The sequence below is a fragment of the Phoenix dactylifera genome, chromosome 15 (genome assembly GCF_051530095.1).
Source record: "Phoenix dactylifera cultivar Ajwa chromosome 15, Ajwa_hap1_PhDact_Kaust_v1.1, whole genome shotgun sequence".
Lineage (NCBI taxonomy): Eukaryota > Viridiplantae > Streptophyta > Magnoliopsida > Arecales > Arecaceae > Phoenix > Phoenix dactylifera.
In genome coordinates this window covers 23,725,706-23,744,121 of record NC_143204.1, presented here as the reverse complement: position 1 = coordinate 23,744,121, position 18,416 = coordinate 23,725,706, and the positions used below count along the sequence as shown (strand labels likewise).

The window sequence follows — 18,416 nt, the reverse complement described above, 5'->3', positions numbered from 1 at the left end:
TCCTTGTGGTGAGTATACTTTTTTCTTTTTCTGGTTCTTAATTTTTGTTCTTTAATTGGTGATTCTGCGTCCCTCTCTTCTTTCTTTCTCTTTGTTTCCTCTGCCTACTATCTCTTTTTCTGTCTCATCAATTCAGAATCCTGTAATACAACCCTTGGTCTTACATCATTTTTTGTTTGGTATGTTGTTGCAAATTAGATACCTAGAAAGCCTTTTTCTTATTATAATTTATGCTTTGCAACACGGATGAAGAGATGATATATAACTGTTAGAGTTTTTATTGTTGGGCTGTTATATCCCCTTTTGTGATTATATATTTGCTATGTTGTATAGGTGAGGAGATGACTATATAACTGTAGCACTTCACAAGTCAATTGTTATAGTTTCTCCATTCTTGGAAGCCGACCTTTTGAATCTTGTCTGAATGTTGCCTCTGTGTGCTTTGAAAATTTGACTTATTATTTTTTAAGGATTATGATATCCGCTTATACTATTAGATTTATTAAGGATTCACTGAAATGTATGCATTTTGAAATCTCACAAAAGATGCTAGTTTGATATTATTCCTCGATGACTTTTTTTTAAAAAAAACCACCGGGAGGGTCCTTGGAATTCTTTTAATGGATCAATTTTATTTTATCTGGCCATTGTCTATTAAGCATCACGCTGCTGATGCAAGTTTTGTATTTGATGCTGATTGCTGCCATTTTATTCTTTACTTATCGGGTATTAACAAGATCTGTAAACTATTCAAGCAATGCTTAATATGTTGCTTTTTTTTTTTTAAAATATTGTTTTCTTCTGCTGTATGCTATTTGCAATCTTTTACTTGGCCACTTTTTTTTTGTAATGTAAGATGTTCTCTTCTGTATAACAGATCTTACATGATAAATTATGTGTGACAAACTAGCTTAATTTTCTGATCTTGCAGCTTACGATGCCTGGAGACTGTCGTGCTCGTCTCATCAAAATGGTAAGCAATTTACTCTCTAATTATTTGGTCTCATACATTATTTGATTTTAAAACCTATAATTTTCTTGCTTAAACATGATACACTTGATTAATTCTTTTGCTTTTATTCATGGTAACAATGTTGAGATATGAGAAACCCTGATCATGTATCAATTTCTCTTCATATTAATGGATTTCTATCGAATTTTTTCTGTTAAGCATAAACTATTGGGGATCAAGTTATAATTATTTAATCTGTGCATTTGCACTGTATATTGCATTTTTTTTTCAATTCCTAGATGTTATTTTGAATGGGTTTTAGTTTTATCTTTCATCGTGTCATCAGTCTCTTTTAGTCATTTTGACCAGTACCAGTAATATATATTGTTTACAAAATGGGAGATCTTAAGATCTTGCAGTATGGTTCATTGTTTACGCACACCTGGTTATATATTAATTCTGCCACTTCTAAGCAGTTGAACTTTAATATGAAAAAATACCTCCCATTTTTCTTTTCGAATGATGCCAAATTATTAGTTCGAGCAGAAGTATATATCAGCATGCTTGTCAAAAATAAGATTGCTCACACGCTGTCCATTGTTGGATGCCATTTGTGTAAGCAAATTGATTGATCCAAACCATAAGTTTTTTCTAGGCTTTTGAGACTGGCAGATTCTGGTTGCCCGTTGTTTGTCTAAATCCTTAAATTCAGTGGATCTGATCTATCATTGTGAATTAATAGTGCCGAACCTTGGCTATGTATAGGTAGAATATGGTTTTTTGGCTACACCATTATCAAGAGTGGCTTTGAAAGCAGTTTCTTGTTATAGCACATTACAAATTATTCCATCCTGATAGAAAGGTGAAATATATGTTATAAATTTTCTCCTGATTGATTCATCACCTGCTAGAATTGGAGACTGCTATTAAAATCATGTCTGAGCAATGCTATCCAGAAAGTTCATTTTTTGGTCTTTTTCCTTTTTCCTATGGAATTATAGAGGCTGATGCTTTGACACACACAAGATGGCGCAACATGACACCTTGTGGCACTTAGAAAATGGAGTTTGTTGCTTACATCAGCTAAAAGTGTGGAAACTTAGCACTGGTTTTGAGAGTCTGCTGTCAAAAGAAGTCCCTTTAAGTCGATGACACTTGGTTTTTCATCTAGTTTTCCTATTAAAGAATATTAATATCAAGTCCCCAGGCTCATTTTTTTGGTCTAACACCAATTTCTTCCTTCTTTCTTTTCATGTTATTATGGCATGGCAAGAATGTAGGTTTTCTTTCAGAAAAAAATGCACTGACTAGTTACTTAGTCTAGCTGTTGAAATTATATGGCTGGCACACTTATCCATATGTAAGCATGCATACCTTACATGTTGCTCTTTGTATGAAATTGTCCTTTTGTTGGGCTTTTCAAAGGTTGAAGTGCCATATACTTAGGGAAATCTGGACACCTGGCACCTTTGCTAGGTGTTTAGATAACATTGTGTTGCAGAGGCCTCCTTGTGTTCCTTTCAATGTGCATTTAAACAGGCAACTTTTCCTGAGGGCATGACATTCTCCTATAATTTGCATGGTTAATCTGTATGAGTTAATTCCTGTGGGTTGAAACAGCACCTAGGTTGAAATAGCATGAGATTTCAAGGGCCATCATGTGTATGCGCAGCTTGTAATATTCATTTTTATTTTGGCACACCATGGTATATCCGCCAGCAAGGCACAACATCGCACAGCTGTCAGCACCATAAGTGGAAAATATGGTTCCAAGAACTCTTAGAGAAGATTGTGCCTTAACTAATCTACTCAAGTTGTTGTCCAAGGCCAAAACTTCCTTACTAATGATGACCCAATGCTACTTTCATTGATCTGTTGGTCTGTATTTTGTTAAAATCAAATTTCTGGTCGACTTGTTGCTAGTAACAATATTGGCCAAAAGAAGTGTCTACAGTAATTGTGGCTTCCTTAATAATATCTGAATTTTAGTCATCTATATATTGTCTCTGAATGCTTTGAAATTTTTATCTGTCATTTGTGTTTTGAAGAATTGATGACATCTTCTCTTATGTAGGCAAAATGCCTTGTCGAGTCTTCGTTGGTTCCATCTAGGCTTTTGCAAGAGCGTTGTGAGGTGAGACCTGCTATTTACTTCAATTGTTAATTTTTTTGCACTGATGCGTTTTTCTTTTCATGTCTGAAGTGGTACTCTTCTGCTTCTTATTTTCAGGAAGAATTTCTGTGGGAGTCTGAGTTGACTAAAGCCAAGGCTCAAGATTTGAAGGCCAAAGAGGTATAAACTTTTAAAATTGAGTTGGATAGCATTATCCAGTTTTATTATCATTTTTTGTGCATATCTCCATCCTCTGTCTTTTCATCAATAAGAAGTCTGTAAAGAGGAAACATGCCGCCTACATTAGCAATAGTTTCCATATGTGGCTGCTTGAGACTGTGCAGTGCTACTGTCAATCCATGAGGGTTTGTGATAGACTTTTTTTAAAACCTTCATGTACAATTATCATTTTGTTGATGCTTCCTGTTTATGAAATTTTAACTTGCTGCATGACATTATACACTTGCTATTGGCAGAGGGTTTCATTAAAAAAATGCTTTTGTTTGGTTTAAGGATATAGGATGGTCCATATTGTTTTGTAGTAGTTGGTTTTTGTCGTACTGACGTGAATAAGACACCCAGCATTCCTGGGCACTGGTTCCTAAGCACTCCAAACTGGTGTTTTTGTGCTGCCCATGGGGGTAAGGCTGCATACGTTTGACGCTCTCCCCGCCCTGCAATGGCGGGAGCCACATGCTCTAGGCTGCCTTTTTAAAGATTATTAGTAGCTTATATGTCTAGCCAATAGAGTATAAGGAGGTGAATAAATGATTAGATGGTATGGCCTTTTGAATTGAAGATAGTGTGGCTATTTTGTTTGATGACTATATGGACAGGTAATTACCACAACAGCGTTACTGATTAATTGAGAGCATGTGTTACATGTGGTCTGCTGCAAGCAAATATGCTCATATGTAATCTTATCGTATAAATGGCACCAACATAACCTGTACATCAAAGTTGTATCTCTGCACTCTGGGCTAAGATTAATATACCTTACTGCATCAAACTAATGGATGTATCAGTTGCCTCTTGATTAATTATGTATGCATATCTGATAGGTAGATAATCTATAATTATTTATGTTTTTTATCTATCTTTCAATAGCGAACATTTGATTGGAGCTTCTTTTCCCCTTGCCACCCCTCTCCTCCCTTTTCCAAATCTGGATGCTTGATCTTTTTCTCTTGTCTATAATTATGTCTGCAGGTTAGAGTAAACACCCGCCTTCTTTATCAGCAAACAAAATTCAATCTTCTACGAGAGGAGAGCGAGGGCTATGCCAAACTGGTGGGTTATTGGATCTTCTTCCATTTTCTTTTTATTAATTGAGTCTTTATGATGAGAGGAACTAAGCATGATAAATATCCTTCACTTGCTGCAATGGGCTTGCACTACGAGTGAGGTTAGGATATTTTCAACATCATGTTCTTTTCAAGTTTATACTTAATAATGTCAATCATGGTGTGTTTTTCATCATATAACCAAGTTCCTTGTATTGATATGAAGAACCCACAAGTACAAAACAATGTTGGCGAAGTAGTCCACTAGATGGTTGTGCATTTAGGATGGCAAAGTGATTCTATTTTTTAGGAAAAAAACATTTCAATGTGGTAAATGTTACCTTGATTGTGTGGTTGTTTGAAGTGTAATGGTTCTTTTGTAATTTTGTGGGGTTGCTTTGATGATATCATACATTAATGTTGCGAAGGCAAATTGCACTTTGTTCTCTCTCTTTTTTTTTTGGTACATCGGCGGCTCACACCTGACGAGTGTGAAAATAGCCAACATAATTAAAAAACAAAATACCGCGCAAAGGTATAGGCATAGCCCCGTGGTCTAGCCAGAAAAAATCTTCTGAGTGATGAGCCGCGAAGGAAGCAACCTAGTTTGCAGCACCGTTCGCCTCCCGATATACGTGCGTAGCCTGGTAGGAGTCAGGCTCCCCAAGTTTTCTGCGAATATCGTGGAGCAGCGGCTGGTCCTCGACTGAGCACCCCCATCCCTAGATCCACTCAATCATCGTGGTCGAATCCTCCTCGAGGAGGATGCGACCTGCACCTAGTATTCGCCTCGCATAGGAGACACCCTCCTAGGCTGCCCGAAGCTCAGCGGTCACTACTGACGAGTCAAAAATCCTTATGCCCACCTGCCGCCACGAGTCTGGCGTCGTGATCTTTGATGACAAATCCCACACCTCCGCAGCTTCCGTCCTCTATTACGCTCCCATCGAAGTTCACCGTGAGAAAGCTAGGGGGTGGGGGCACCTAGGATACCAATATCGTCCGGGACGCTGAAAGAGCAAAATGAGGACCCCAGATGTCCCCGACCAACCCAGTAGATGAAGCCTCATTGGTGCCGGTGATCTCCGCCGCATGCCATAGAGCTCGGTCCGCCACCACCCTCTGGTGGGTGCTTTCGCTGTCGAAAACTCGTGTATTCCTATCCAGCCAGCAATGTTCTCTTTAAATGCATAGCATTGTGAAAGTTGATGTTGTTTATATTCCTTCTTGTTCAAGTCATAATCTTGGTTTTTGTATGAGTTTTACTTGAGGCTATAAGAAACATTTTTGTCAGTTTTGATTCTAGTTTTCATGGTTCCAGTCTTGAAAAAAAAGATAACCAAAACATAAAAGGCAAGATAAGGTTTAGGAACATTCAATAAAGTAATTGGGTACATAATAACCATGCAATAAAAATATTGTAATTTATACCATTTTTTTTGGAGGTAAAGAGAATTATACAAGAGTTTAGCATATTGTATGGGCATGTAGTTTCATTGATTTTGATGCATTCTTTTTAAAATGTTGGATCAAATAGCAGAAAACTGCAAGTAGATGTAAACTACTACATACTGTTAGGGTTATAGTTTCATAAGGTTTTATAGGATTTCCCCTTAAGTTGCCAAGCCATCTGCTGGCAACATGATAGTGTGGAAGCGCTGCTCCACTTCACCCATTTAACTCTAATTTCAATATGTATCTCTTCATTTGTCTCTCAATTTGTTTGTCTAACACATTGTTGACAATGATAACCTTGAAAAATATAAAACAATAGTAGTATAAAGGTTAAAAATTTTACTAGATACCTTTTGGACGTATACTGTAATATTCTATGGGAATCATGGTCTTAAAAACTGCTAAAATGGGACGATATGACCAGTGCCATACTGTTCTGGTCAGAAACCAGCACGAGTACAGGTGCTGGGATGCTGAAACCGCTGTCAGTACCGTACTGGCAGTACTGGACTGGTCGTATTGATAGCTTTTTTAAACTTTTGGAATTTGGACCATTGGTATTGGTGTTACATCGATACCATACTGTTTCAATGGGAAGATGGGTACAGGTTGGGTATTTGCATTTAAAACCTTGATGGGAATATTATATGCCAAATATTATCTTTGTGTTAATAGACCTATATTATTCTTGGCAAAGACAAATTCTGTGAGAATCTTATGCATGACATATGTGTATACATTTTAAAAATTTAAATCCGTAATTTTGCCCATATGTTCTTGTAAGCTGTTTTTACATGTGTAGCACATGTGCTCGTCTCAATAGGCATTTGTACGATAATTCACATGTCTCTATGAGTCCAATTTTTATAAAAACAAATCAACTAATATAGTAAATAGGCTCTTCCCATAATATGAGTGTAATGATAATGCACATGTCTTCTTACAAGTTCAGTCTGTATTAAGATATAAAAACAAGTTATCTCTGCATAGCTAAACCCATTGCACTTTCAATTTTTTTGTTTGCTATTTGATTTGTATTCTTTATTTGGTTCATTGCAAGGCGCTAACCAACGTCTTCTCCTTATTTCTGGGCTTTGTAGGTGACACTTCTTTGTCAGGGTGGTTTAGATTCGACAAATGAGAGTGCATCAACGGTGACAATTAGCATAATTAAGGTTAGTCCTTTTCCCTGCATGTAATAATGTCTTCATGTGAATATCCTTCTTTATCTTAATGGTCTTTAATTTGTGATCTTTTGCAGTCATTAATTGGGCACTTTGATCTGGACCCAAATCGCGTTTTTGATATTGTAAGTTGTTTCGCACTTATGTCACTACATGTTCCTCATGTGCATGGTCTGCTGAACCGACCGGTACCGGTCGGTTCAGCCCGTACCGGACCGGTGCCGACTGGCACCGGTCCGGTACAGGGGTATAAAACGGTTCCGACCCAAACTGGGTCGGAATCGATTGGTTCTGTACCTAGACCGGTGCGAACCGGCCTGGTTCGCGCCGGTACAAGCCGGTCCAAGCCACCCTTTCCCCGCGCGGGGGTGCGCGGGGAAGAGCGCCCACGCGGCTGGAGCCCGCGTGGGCCTCTTAATGCCACAGAGTGGCATTTAAAGCCACTCTGTGGCATTTGTTTTTTTTTTTTTTGAAAAACGCGCGCGGACGCGCGAGCGGAGAACGCGCGCGGCGGTTCCCCACGCGGGGCACTGTGCCCACGCGGGCTGGCAGCCCGCGTGGGGGCATTAAATGACGCGTCCGCGCGCGTCTGCGGACCTGCGCGGACGCATTTTTTTTTTAAATGGGAAACGCGCGCGGACGCGCGAGCGGCGCGTGCGACCGCGCGTGTTTCCCCGCGTAGGAAACGCGCCCGCGCGCGATTCCCAGCAAGGAATCGCGCCCGAGCGCGGTTCCCCGCGCGGGGCACCGTGCCCACGCGGGCTGGCAGCCCGCGTGGGGGCATTAAATGCCACAGAGTGGCATTAAATGCCACTCTGTGGCATTTGAAGCGTCCGCGCGCGTCCCAGACGCGCGCGGACGCGTTTTGTTTTTTTGTTTTTTTTTAATTTCCGCGCGCGCGGCCACCGGTTCGGTACCGGTTCCAAGCCGGTACCGAACCGGAACCGTACCGGTGCCGGTGCTCACCGGTATGCCGGTACAATCGGTCCTGCGAACCTTGCTCTTGTGTTTCATACCTTTGGCTTTTCTTTTGCAAAGCTAGTCATTACAATTTCCTTATCTGTTTCGCACCTTTAGTTTTTCTTTTAAAAGGCTAATTTATTTTAAAGCAAACCCATGTTTGCTAGCATGTGCTGCTCACAATCATTTCTAGAAGAAAGAGTTATTACTGGATTTGTTATTGTGCTACAACTGACAAGAGATGCTTGCCTGTACGTGAGTTTTCAGGTGTTGGAGTGTTTTGAACTTTATCCTGAAAATACTACTTGTTACAATCTCATTCCTATATTTCCAAAGGTATACTCTTCACTGAGATATTTTTTACACTCAAGTCTCAAGTATTGCTTGATTTTGTTATATCGTGCTTGTTTGTTTTTGGCAGTCACATGCTGCTCAGATTTTGGGATTTAAGTTCCAGTATTATCAACGTATGGACGTGAACACCCCTGTTCCTTCCAGTCTTTATCGGCTTACAGCTTTGCTGGTGAAAGCAAACTTTATTGATCTTGATAATATGTAAGTTATGTTCACTTATCTTACTCAGTAATTTCAATTTCTTCAGAATTTTCTGACTTGGTACTTGTGCCTCGCTTCGTTTTACTCATAGCTTACTGTATTTTGCATTAAGTAAATTTTGCTTGTTAAGACTGCATTTCAGTATCTTAATACTTGAACAAAAATGTATTTGGCACTTCCAATGACTACTATTAAATCGAGAAGGATAAATTCTGTATTTAATCTCATATTACCTTGTTGAAAGACTGGAAGCATGTTCTATGAAAAAAATTAAAGGCTGAATCTGTCTTTCTTTCCTCCTTTGTTTTTTTATGTTTCTTTTTCTTTTTTCAAATCTAACAGTGTCTTTTGTTTTGCATCACACATGGTGCTCATAAATTTGAATAATCCTGCTACAAGTGGGGTTCATTGAGTCTTGAGGATGTCCTTATCTGCTGCATCCTTATCTGGAGTAGGCTTGTTGATGTGGTATTTGCTGGGGGTTCTCTTGCTTGAGATTAGAAAGCTTTGAAGATTTGTTCATCGAGGCAGGGTATTGGATCAAAAACTTATCTGATATATATAAGTTTGGTTTCTCAGACAGTGAGCCTATTGATGGAATTATGGCAGTTAACTTTATAAAGCTGGGTTGCTTTGGAATGTTGATGTCTGTTTGAATCTTTCCGAAGGTATCCACTTTGATGTTCCATTTGAAAGAGTTTAGGCAGATACTTTCATCGGTTTCACGTTATGGTTCCAGTGCCGCATCTTAATGTCTTTCCTTCATGGTAGTTTGTGGTGGAATTTGATGGATATGTTGACTGATGAGTGTTTTGGTTACAACAATTACGTTGGTGTTATGCTTACGGTGGTGCATATTGACATCTTTCCTCCATGTACTTTTTGTGGTGGAATTTGAAGGTTATATTGACTGACAAGAGATATTCTCATTGCAATGCTTTTATTAATTTTTTCTGTAGACTTTTTCTTGTCGCAACATGCAAAGAGAATCAATGGCTGCTGCTCAGAGTGCAGATAGATGTGAACATAAAAGCACACTCAGAGGTGAATAAGTTCACGCCTGTCAGGTTCCAACTTGGACAGTTTTAGATTGATGGTAATTGGAGATGTGTTTGTTGGTTGATGATGGTTGCTTCTCTTACCATTCAAAATGATATATACATTGCTAACTAAATATTACAATTACTTGCAATATAGGAGGGGCAATCATGGACTGCAAATAGCTGGTACAGGCAGATTATGTTTACTAGTTATATGAAGCCCTTCTCATACACTAATTATTCTATAAACTTGTTGATTCCTGAAGATGACAACTCTATGTGCATGGAAGACTTTGGATCTTGAGCTTTATGAGAAAGATGTATCATTTCACGAGAAGCTTAGGTGAAGACCATTTGTGAGATGTGCTTTTGTTTGAGATGGGAACACAAAAACCATCAAGCTGATATGGGTAGGAAGTAACTGGTGATACTCTGGAACCCATTGTCCTTCCCATTCCTAAGTTGCTGTTGCAGTTAATGACATCGTCTCTTGAGAAGAAAATGGCGAATTGCCAGACAAGCATCCAATCAACTCATTAGTGATGGAACCTGAGTGGCAAACATCTTCACGAATCTACTGTTCTCACTGTTGTTTTATGTACCTTGCACCGTTGAAGAAGCAGCCATGGGGAACTTTTTCTTGATTAAATTTGCACTTGGTGATGAATAATGCGTTTATTGCATCAAAGGCGAGTTTCGTGCACGCTAGTGTCATTTTTTGGATCGATTTCATATCGATTGGTTTTGGTGCTATGTGAGGTGAATCGTTTTTATTGTTTTATTATTTTTTTTGTGAAGTTTGTGCTGGATGAAGAAGGGTAGGTCAAGTCATTACTAAATACTTTGTGGTCTCAGCTGGTTTTTATATTTTTTTTCAGTCTGAATCAGAACTCTGTTATTGAACCTTAACAGATGAAGAAAGAGTATGTGTAGCTACATCATTAGAGTTGGGTTAACAACTTTAGTACTTCACTGTAGGCACATGATGGCAATGAGGAGTTCGCCTGTGCTCTTTATATTAGATGTCTGCAGTTGCTACTGTATGAGCATCTAAATGATAACCAGCAAACGTTTTTGCTGTTTTTTCAAAATTTTAGGAGATCCTAATTAATAATTTTAGTATCATATGAAAGAGGTGTATTTTTATCGATTATTTTATTAGTTCTTTTTTAATGGTTGGATCAAAATTTCAGGTCACAAGACATAATCACTTGTTATTCTGCATATTATGCATTTGACTATTTAAGGTGTTACTCAACTGTTTATTTTGCTCTTTTGGAGTATGATACACTATCCAGGTTCACCGAATGATGAATTATAAGTGACATGTGCTTGTTTAATTTGTACTTTCGTGTTATATTTATAGTATAGATGTTGCAATATTATTGATTTTAGTTAATCGAATCATTTAGCCAAGAAAAAGAGAAGGCTTATTGCATGCATCCTTGCATCGGACCTTTATGCTTTGGAGCCCTGGTTGGTCTTCTGTTTAACTTGAACAAATTCTCACTTTGACTCAAGTGGCCATTCTATTTTGGAGTACAAAGTAAGCAACCATCAAATGATTATCGGTCTTCTTAACCTTGGTCTGTCATTTCTAAGAATCAAATCATTATCATTAAGATTGCTTTCTATGATGTTTGAGGATGTATTCTGCTCATGAAAGTTGCATACTTGCATTTTCCTCTAGGTCCCATATTCTGCTCATCGGTTCGAACCGGTATGGGCAAGGAACCGTTCGGTTTCGAATACTATGGTTGTACCGTACCGGTGAAGGCTGGTATTGGTATGGTACAAGCTGAACTGGTCGGTTCAGCAGACCTTGATCAGCATAGTCAGGAGGCACATCACCCACCTCTCTAGCCAAGCGGCATTGTAGTCTTGTATGTTCATCCCATAAGCAACGCGCTCCGGGTTATAAGTACTCTTGAATTTCTCGCTGAAGCTCTAGCTCTGAGAGGTATCCTCTAGCTGATAAACTGGCTGATAAAATGGTTGTGAATGGGCTTATCCAAATAAGCCGGCAGCAAAATTCAACCCGTAAGATGCTCCGAGCCACATAGGGTAGTAGCCGCCGGAAAATGCCTCAAACACATCATATACATATTCGTATGGGTCATAGGCTGCCTGTTGCTGCGGATAATAGGATCCAGTATGCGACTCGAAACCTGATACGTCTGTAAATTCTACTGTACGTGCGAGGTCATCTGTAGCTGCATCGTGTCCTCCTGAATGACCTCGAGGAGCCTATCTTCTATATATAATCGGATTCTGGCGGGCTCCACCAGATTGTGCATCGTGGTCTCTATTTTGTGTAGCATGCGTAAACTAGGACTCGCCGATGAATCGAAGACCATCCTACGACTGTCTCATTAACGGTGGTCTCCTATCCTTTACTCTTTTTCTGGCCAGTAGATCCATGACCACTAGAATTGCTGCTCCTGGTCTCTGGATTTGAGTGAATTGACTCCTCGACGCTCTTCATTGGGCTGCAAGTGCCTTTTTGTTTTTTTTTGGTGTGCTGGGCAGCTGCCTTTTTATCCTTTGTACCACTCGTTGCCTGCTTACCCTTTATGCCTGGCTATGTTGGGAGGATATATGTCGTCCTCCTGACTGAGTCGACTGGGTAGCGTAGTGGCCTCGTCTAAGCATCTCTCAATCATATGTCTGAGGATATCTCGGACAAGGAGTTAGTGACTGGCTATCTTATGGATGTGGCTGATATACTGGTAGGATGCGTGGAATATTGCTCTTTGCCCATTGTCTAGCATCGACCCTAGCCTCGTTGGCTAAGAAATTGGCCGGTCGTGGAGGCGATCCAAGCTCATCAAGCTCCAGCTTTTGCTCCTGCCCACAAGCCATCCGATCATAGGATAATCCTCATCATCAACGAAAGCATTACGGATTGGATCTGTGTACTTTAGCTATACTTTCTTCCGAATGCACTTCAGCATTAATCTCAGATTGTAGCGAGCATATGTAAGGTTGTTGAGGCGCTTCTATGTCAAACGATTTCTCTGTTTGCTGTGGATGAGGGCGAAGGTGGACTAGTTGCGCTTTTAGCCATTCGAGGAGACCGTCTAGAAGAGGATCCGGATAACTATCCGTTTAAGATTTTTTGCGGATAACCCAAAATGAATCCACTGTTCACCTTCAAAAATATTGAAGAAAATTACATATAAGATAGTGCCATATTAGTAACCATCTAACATCAGGTAAATGTCTTCCTGATGCGTAACGTACCTGAATTCATATTTTTCTTACGACAGCTCTCTAAATATTTTAGTCTGTGAAAAAATCTTGTACCATATTAATAATTGAAGATACCGGTTAAGTTACACATGTCATTTAAGTTAATTTATCTCTTCTAGATATAGGGTCACAACTTCTGAATCAGGCTCTATCTTGTAAATCACATTACGCAGAGCAGTCAAAAGTTCGTCATTCATATCGATTCCAGCTATGGTGTACTAAAACCAAGGGTTCAGGTAGTATGCTTCCGATAGGGTTTGTTATTTTTTAGTAAAATTGTACAAATATAGGAGCAGTCTAATTTTCAGTGCTCTTGCTTATCTGCAAGATGCAAGTCTCTACCCATCTGGTAGTCCCACCGCCGCTCAATGATGTCGATATATTCCATGATCTGAATCTATGCCCGCGAGTACATCAAACATTATTGAGCGGCGGTGGGATTACCGGATGAGTAGAGACTTGCATCTTGCAGGTAAGCAAGAATATTGAAAACTAGATTGCTCTATTACTTGTACAATTTTACAATAACGAACTCTATTTACACTTCTGCAACATACTACTTGAACCCTCGTTTCAGTACACTATAGCTGGAATCGATATGGATGACGAATTTCTAGCCACTCTGCGTAATGTGATTTACAAGATGGAGCCTGATCTAGAAGTCGCGGCCCTTTGTCTAGAAAATGGTAAGTTAACTTAAGTGATGTGTAAGTTAACTGGTATCTTCGATGATTAATATAGTACAACATAATTTTTTTATCACAGACCAAAATATTTAGAGTGGACACCGACAGCTTTGGAGTCTCGACAGCTGTCGAGTATGAATTTAGGTATGTTACACAACAAGAGGACCTTTACGTGGCGTTAGATGGTTACTCATATGATACTATCTTATATATAATTTTTTTAATATTTTTGTAGCTGAATGGTGGATTCATTTTGGGTTGTCTGCGAAAAATCTTAAGCAGCTAGCTATCCGGATACTCTTCTAGACGGTCTTTTCAAGTGGCTGTGAGCGCAATTGGTCCATCTTCGCCCTCATCTATAGCAAACAGAGGAACTGTTTGAGACAGAAGCGCCTCAACAACTTTGTACATGTTCGCTACAATTTGAGGTCGAGGCTGAAGCGCATTCAGGAGGAAGTGGAGCTAAAGTACACAGATCCGATCCATAGTGCTTTCATTGATGATGAGGATGATCCTATGATCGAATGGCTTGTGGGCCAGCAGCAGAAATCAGAGCTTGATGAGCTAGGAACATCTCCACGATCGACCAGTTTTGTAGCCAGCGAGGCTAGGGACGATGCAGGGCAATGGTCGGAGAGCAATATTTCATGCATCCTTCTAACTGATTAGCCATAACCATAGGGTAGCCAGCCACCACATGACTCCTTGTTTAAGACATTCTCTCAAAAATATGATCGAGAGATGCTTAGACGAGGCTACTACATTACCCGGTCGATTGGTCAGGAGGGCGACATACATCCTTTCAACATAGCCAGGCAGAGAGAGGGTAAGCAGGCAACGAGTGGCACGTAGGATAAGAAGGCAGTTGCCCAGCACACCAAAAAAGAAAAATAAAAGGCACCTGCATCCCAATGAAGAGTGTCGAGAAGTCAATTCACTCATATTTGGAGACTAGGAGCAACAGTTCTGGTGGTCATGGATCTGCTGGCCAGGGAAGGAGTGGACAAAAGACCACTGTTTATGAGACAACCGCAGGGTGGTCTTCGATTCACCGGTGAGTCCCAGTTTATGAATGCTACACAGAATAGGAACCACAGTGCACGATCTGGTGGAGCTCGCCAGGATCCGATTGCATATAGGACACAGGCTCGTCAAGGTCATTCAGGAGGACACGATGCAGCTACAGATGACCTCGCACGTGCAATAGGATCCATAGACGTATCAGGTTCTGAGTCGTATACTGGATCCTATTACCCGCAGCTACAGACAGCCTATGACCCATACAACTATGGATATAAAGCTTTATTAGCATTGAGGGCCAGGGTTAGATTTTAAGTTTTATTAGCTTTTGCCACTATTTGGCACATTTGGTGCACATGATTCGGTCAAGTGAAGGGTTGATATGATGGATGGCCATGATCCCATGTTCCCAGTAGTTAAGATTGGATGAGCACACGCCTGATAGTCGCCTCAGAGGTTGCATTTTATCTTATTTAGTTGTAAGGTTTGGGTCAGGTCATAACTGTACAACCCAAGCCTGTTTCAACCTGCTTGAACTACATACAGGTTAGGTATATGAGACTCAGACCCAGCCGGACGAGTTTATTGGGTTGGCCAGTTTAGTGGGGTCAGGTCCAAATTTCCCTCTCTAACTTTACATGGTTTTGTTATTTTGATTGTTATACTGTGGTTCTGTTCAGTTGCCTTCTCTTTGCACTTGTTTTTTCTATCATTTTGGAGGTGTTCCCAGTTTTATTTTTTTATTTTTAAGCTTTTCAATTTGTGTTCCACCATAGTTTCTTTCTAATTTGAATGTAGACTTGTCAATATGTTTGTTTAATAGCTTCTGCTTATTTATTTGCAGATATGCACACTTACTTCCAAAGGATGATGAGGCATTTGAGCACTATGATGCATTTATTGCAAAACGATTTGATGAGGTCTGAATCTTTGATATGTAGTATGGATGCTTTGCTCAATTGGTACCATATAAAAAGACTTATCATGAGATATATAAGTCATTTTGTTTTTCTTTTTTTTATGACATCTTGTTTATGCTAATTTTTAAAATAAAGTAATCAACATGTGTTCTGTGTTAAAATCACAAGTTCTTGCCTTTTGAGGTTCAGCATGCCGTTTTAACATTTATATGGTGTGAAAAATTATCACTAGTTGTCCCACTGGTATTTTTTGAAGCATTTGTTGTGATCCTAAAAGAAGTATTTGATATCAGGTCAACAAAATTGGCAAAATTAATCTTGCTGCTACAGGAAAAGACCTTATGGATGATGAGAAACAAGATGTGACTATCGATCTGTTTTCTGCTTTGGACATGGAAAATGATGCGATTACAGAACGAGCACCTGAGGTTGAAAATAATCAGAAACTTGGTTTGCTTATTGGTTTCCTTTCTGTTGATGACTGGTAAGTTGGTTTCTATGGCACAATCTGTGACGATTGGCTAAGCTAAAGTGCATGTTCATTATGACTTTCATATTTTGTCTTTTGCATTTTAAGTGTTACATACAATTACAGGAGTTTTGGACATTTTGTTACTTGTTATACGGATGTCTTCTGGTGTAAGCTATGTAATACATATGCACATATACACATGCATGGACTTACATACATACATATACATTTTTGTGAATACACATATATGATATATAGAGAGAATTAAGGTAGAATGCACGAGTGTATGTAGCTCTAAATTCTTCCTAATGAAAATCAATGTTATGCTTCTCGAAATAAAAATCTTCACAGTTGGTGATGATCTATAGTGTGTATAAAATGTCCAGAGACTAAAAATCGGTTATTTTAGAGATTTCTTATCGATGCATCAAGCAAGCACAAAGTGAATAATGGCACTATATCTAGTGAGCGGAAGTATATCATAGACTATATAGTTTGTAGATCTTAACCATTGATCTTGTTCTAAATATCATATACATATTAAATTTCAGCTGATTTTGATACATCTAGACTAGATATCTAACCAAAGCACTAATATCATATTTTAAAATCGTCCATTTTTGTCGTTTTGATGCATGGTAGGACATAAAAAATGTCTCATTTTCTTGTTTCTACCTAATTTAGAAATCACAAATCGTAATCGGTGGTGTAGATTTTCATTGAGAAGTCCATTGATTTTCATTGGGAAGCATTTGGGACCACATCCACTGGTGTGCATTCTAGTCTCGCTCTCTCTCTCTACACACAGACAGACACATACACTACATTGTTTGTGTGATAGGGTAAGAATGCTCCCACTCCTACTAGCACTTGACAGATTTACCCTCCATGCGTTGCATTAGATACCTTAGCTCTACATTCATGTGGGGACTCTCAACATTTGGTCCATGCCATCAATGCACTGAAAGGTGAAGCAATCATCATTGTGGCAATAATTGCATGAAAAGGATGCATCAGTTGTGTCAAGTCCGGTGTGTTCTGCAGGCCAACGTAGTCCTGCTCGAGGGTGACTCGGCTACGGTGATTGGCTGGATCCAAAGGTGCATCGGCGACATGGGTGGCTGCCACTCATTACTCCGGGATATTCGGGCCATGGTAGGTGGAGATGTTGCCTTCCAGACCAAGCATGTCTATAAAGAGGCCAATGAAGTTGCGGATTGGATGGCCTCGTATGTGGCTGACAACTCTCCACCTACCATGGCCGGAAACTCTCTGAGTTGGTGAGAGGGAGCTGCCTAGAGCGCTCCGAGACTTGTTATCTTTTGACTTTTTTGGATGTATTCACACTAGAAGTGTATGAGTTATCCGTTGTAGCAAAAAAAAAAGATGCATTAGTGGCATAGGCCAAATGCTAAATGTAACCCCATGCATATGTCTTTCTAGTGCAACTGACTGAATATACAATATACATAAATTTTTAAGATCCTTCCTCACAACCTACGTTTCTGTCTTGTGCTCAACATGAAATTTAAGATGGGCAATTCATGTTGTCACATGCCATTCATAAGCTGGAATTCTATGCCCTGCTCCCTCCTCTGCACTCCTCTCCTAAAGATTGCATTGATCATGTTGATTTTGTTATTGTTCTGTGTATTTCTAGAGGGGAATGGCGTGGGACTGTCAGGAGTGCTCTGGTGTAGTAACCTGGTCTGTACATTGTGTTTTTCACTCTTTTCTGCCCTGGCGTTGGTTGCATTGACCATTGGAATTTAACTATTCACATTGCTATCTGGATTTATAAAAAGATCCTTAATTCAGTGAATATCCTATCTGGATGCTCACAAAGAAATTTTGATACAATTTTGCATACTCCCAAATCTGCAGTAATTTCACCAGTTCAATATGCACAACTTCCCACCTCCTCTTCTTAAGGGGAGATCAAAAAAGGGTATACAGAAGGCTGGTCTATATTTATTTTAGTAAACTTCAAATTTCAGAGAAATTTCTCTGCAGTGATACAGGAATATTACTCCGAAGGAGTCTATAAGAACCTTTTCATGATTGTCTTTTTTGATTTTCATATTTCTGTGAACCCAGCGATCTGGTTAAATTGTAGCACACTTTTATGCTTGGTAATTTTAGCTTTAGGAAATCTTGTTTCTTGCTTCCTCTATGATGGCATCAATTTCTTATGGCTTCCTAGAACAAAAAAACTGATTAAATGATCCAGATCTATTGCGTTTGACTTGATGACCTGAAAATTTTTTCATTTTTAAATCCTTAATTCATTGAACCAAAGGACATGCAACAATTCACTGGAAACTTTAGGCTTATTAGGAAATTCCAAAAAAAGTAATGTGTTAATTCTCTATATTTTATTGTTTTTTTTTGATAATATCAGCCAATTTACTAGCTTTCTATGTAAATGTATTTTAGTTTTGAGTGTTAACAATAATTTCTAATTTATTTTTTACTAATCTATAAAACAATGATATGCTATACCATACTGAACCGGACGGTATGG

At 39.3% G+C, this 18,416-nt stretch overlaps 1 protein-coding gene and 1 long non-coding RNA gene across 8 annotated transcripts in view; both read left to right on the top strand.

Annotated features, from left to right (window-relative positions):
* The window catches only part of LOC103705821 (THO complex subunit 2-like), a 43,714-nt gene that overhangs the window by 3,383 nt on the left and 21,915 nt on the right, over positions 1 to 18,416 (top strand). For 5 of the 7 annotated variants that reach the window (XR_015973493.1, XR_003385421.3, XM_088711392.1 and 2 more), the window contains exons 3-12: positions 932 to 973; positions 3,027 to 3,086; positions 3,183 to 3,245; positions 4,275 to 4,355; positions 6,904 to 6,978; positions 7,065 to 7,112; positions 8,215 to 8,283; positions 8,369 to 8,502; positions 15,345 to 15,420; positions 15,714 to 15,904. Coding sequence is in view for 5 of the 7 variants with exons in the window: in XM_088711392.1 (XP_088567518.1) it covers positions 932 to 973; positions 3,027 to 3,086; positions 3,183 to 3,245; positions 4,275 to 4,355; positions 6,904 to 6,978; positions 7,065 to 7,112; positions 8,215 to 8,283; positions 8,369 to 8,502; positions 15,345 to 15,420; positions 15,714 to 15,904 (839 nt within the window). In the remaining 2 variants the exon portion in view is untranslated. Of the gene's footprint in view, positions 1 to 931; positions 974 to 3,026; positions 3,087 to 3,182; positions 3,246 to 4,274; positions 4,356 to 6,903; positions 6,979 to 7,064; positions 7,113 to 8,214; positions 8,284 to 8,368; positions 8,503 to 9,055; positions 9,171 to 9,729; positions 10,232 to 15,344; positions 15,421 to 15,713; positions 15,905 to 18,416 lie in introns of those variants that run through there. The other 2 variants (XM_088711394.2, XM_008789692.5) reach the window with 2 other exon arrangements.
* Positions 9,177 to 9,823, top strand: LOC148699949 (uncharacterized). Its single transcript, XR_015973495.1, has 3 exons — positions 9,177 to 9,546; positions 9,700 to 9,728; positions 9,809 to 9,823. It is a non-coding gene; the product is annotated as an uncharacterized LOC148699949 (long non-coding RNA).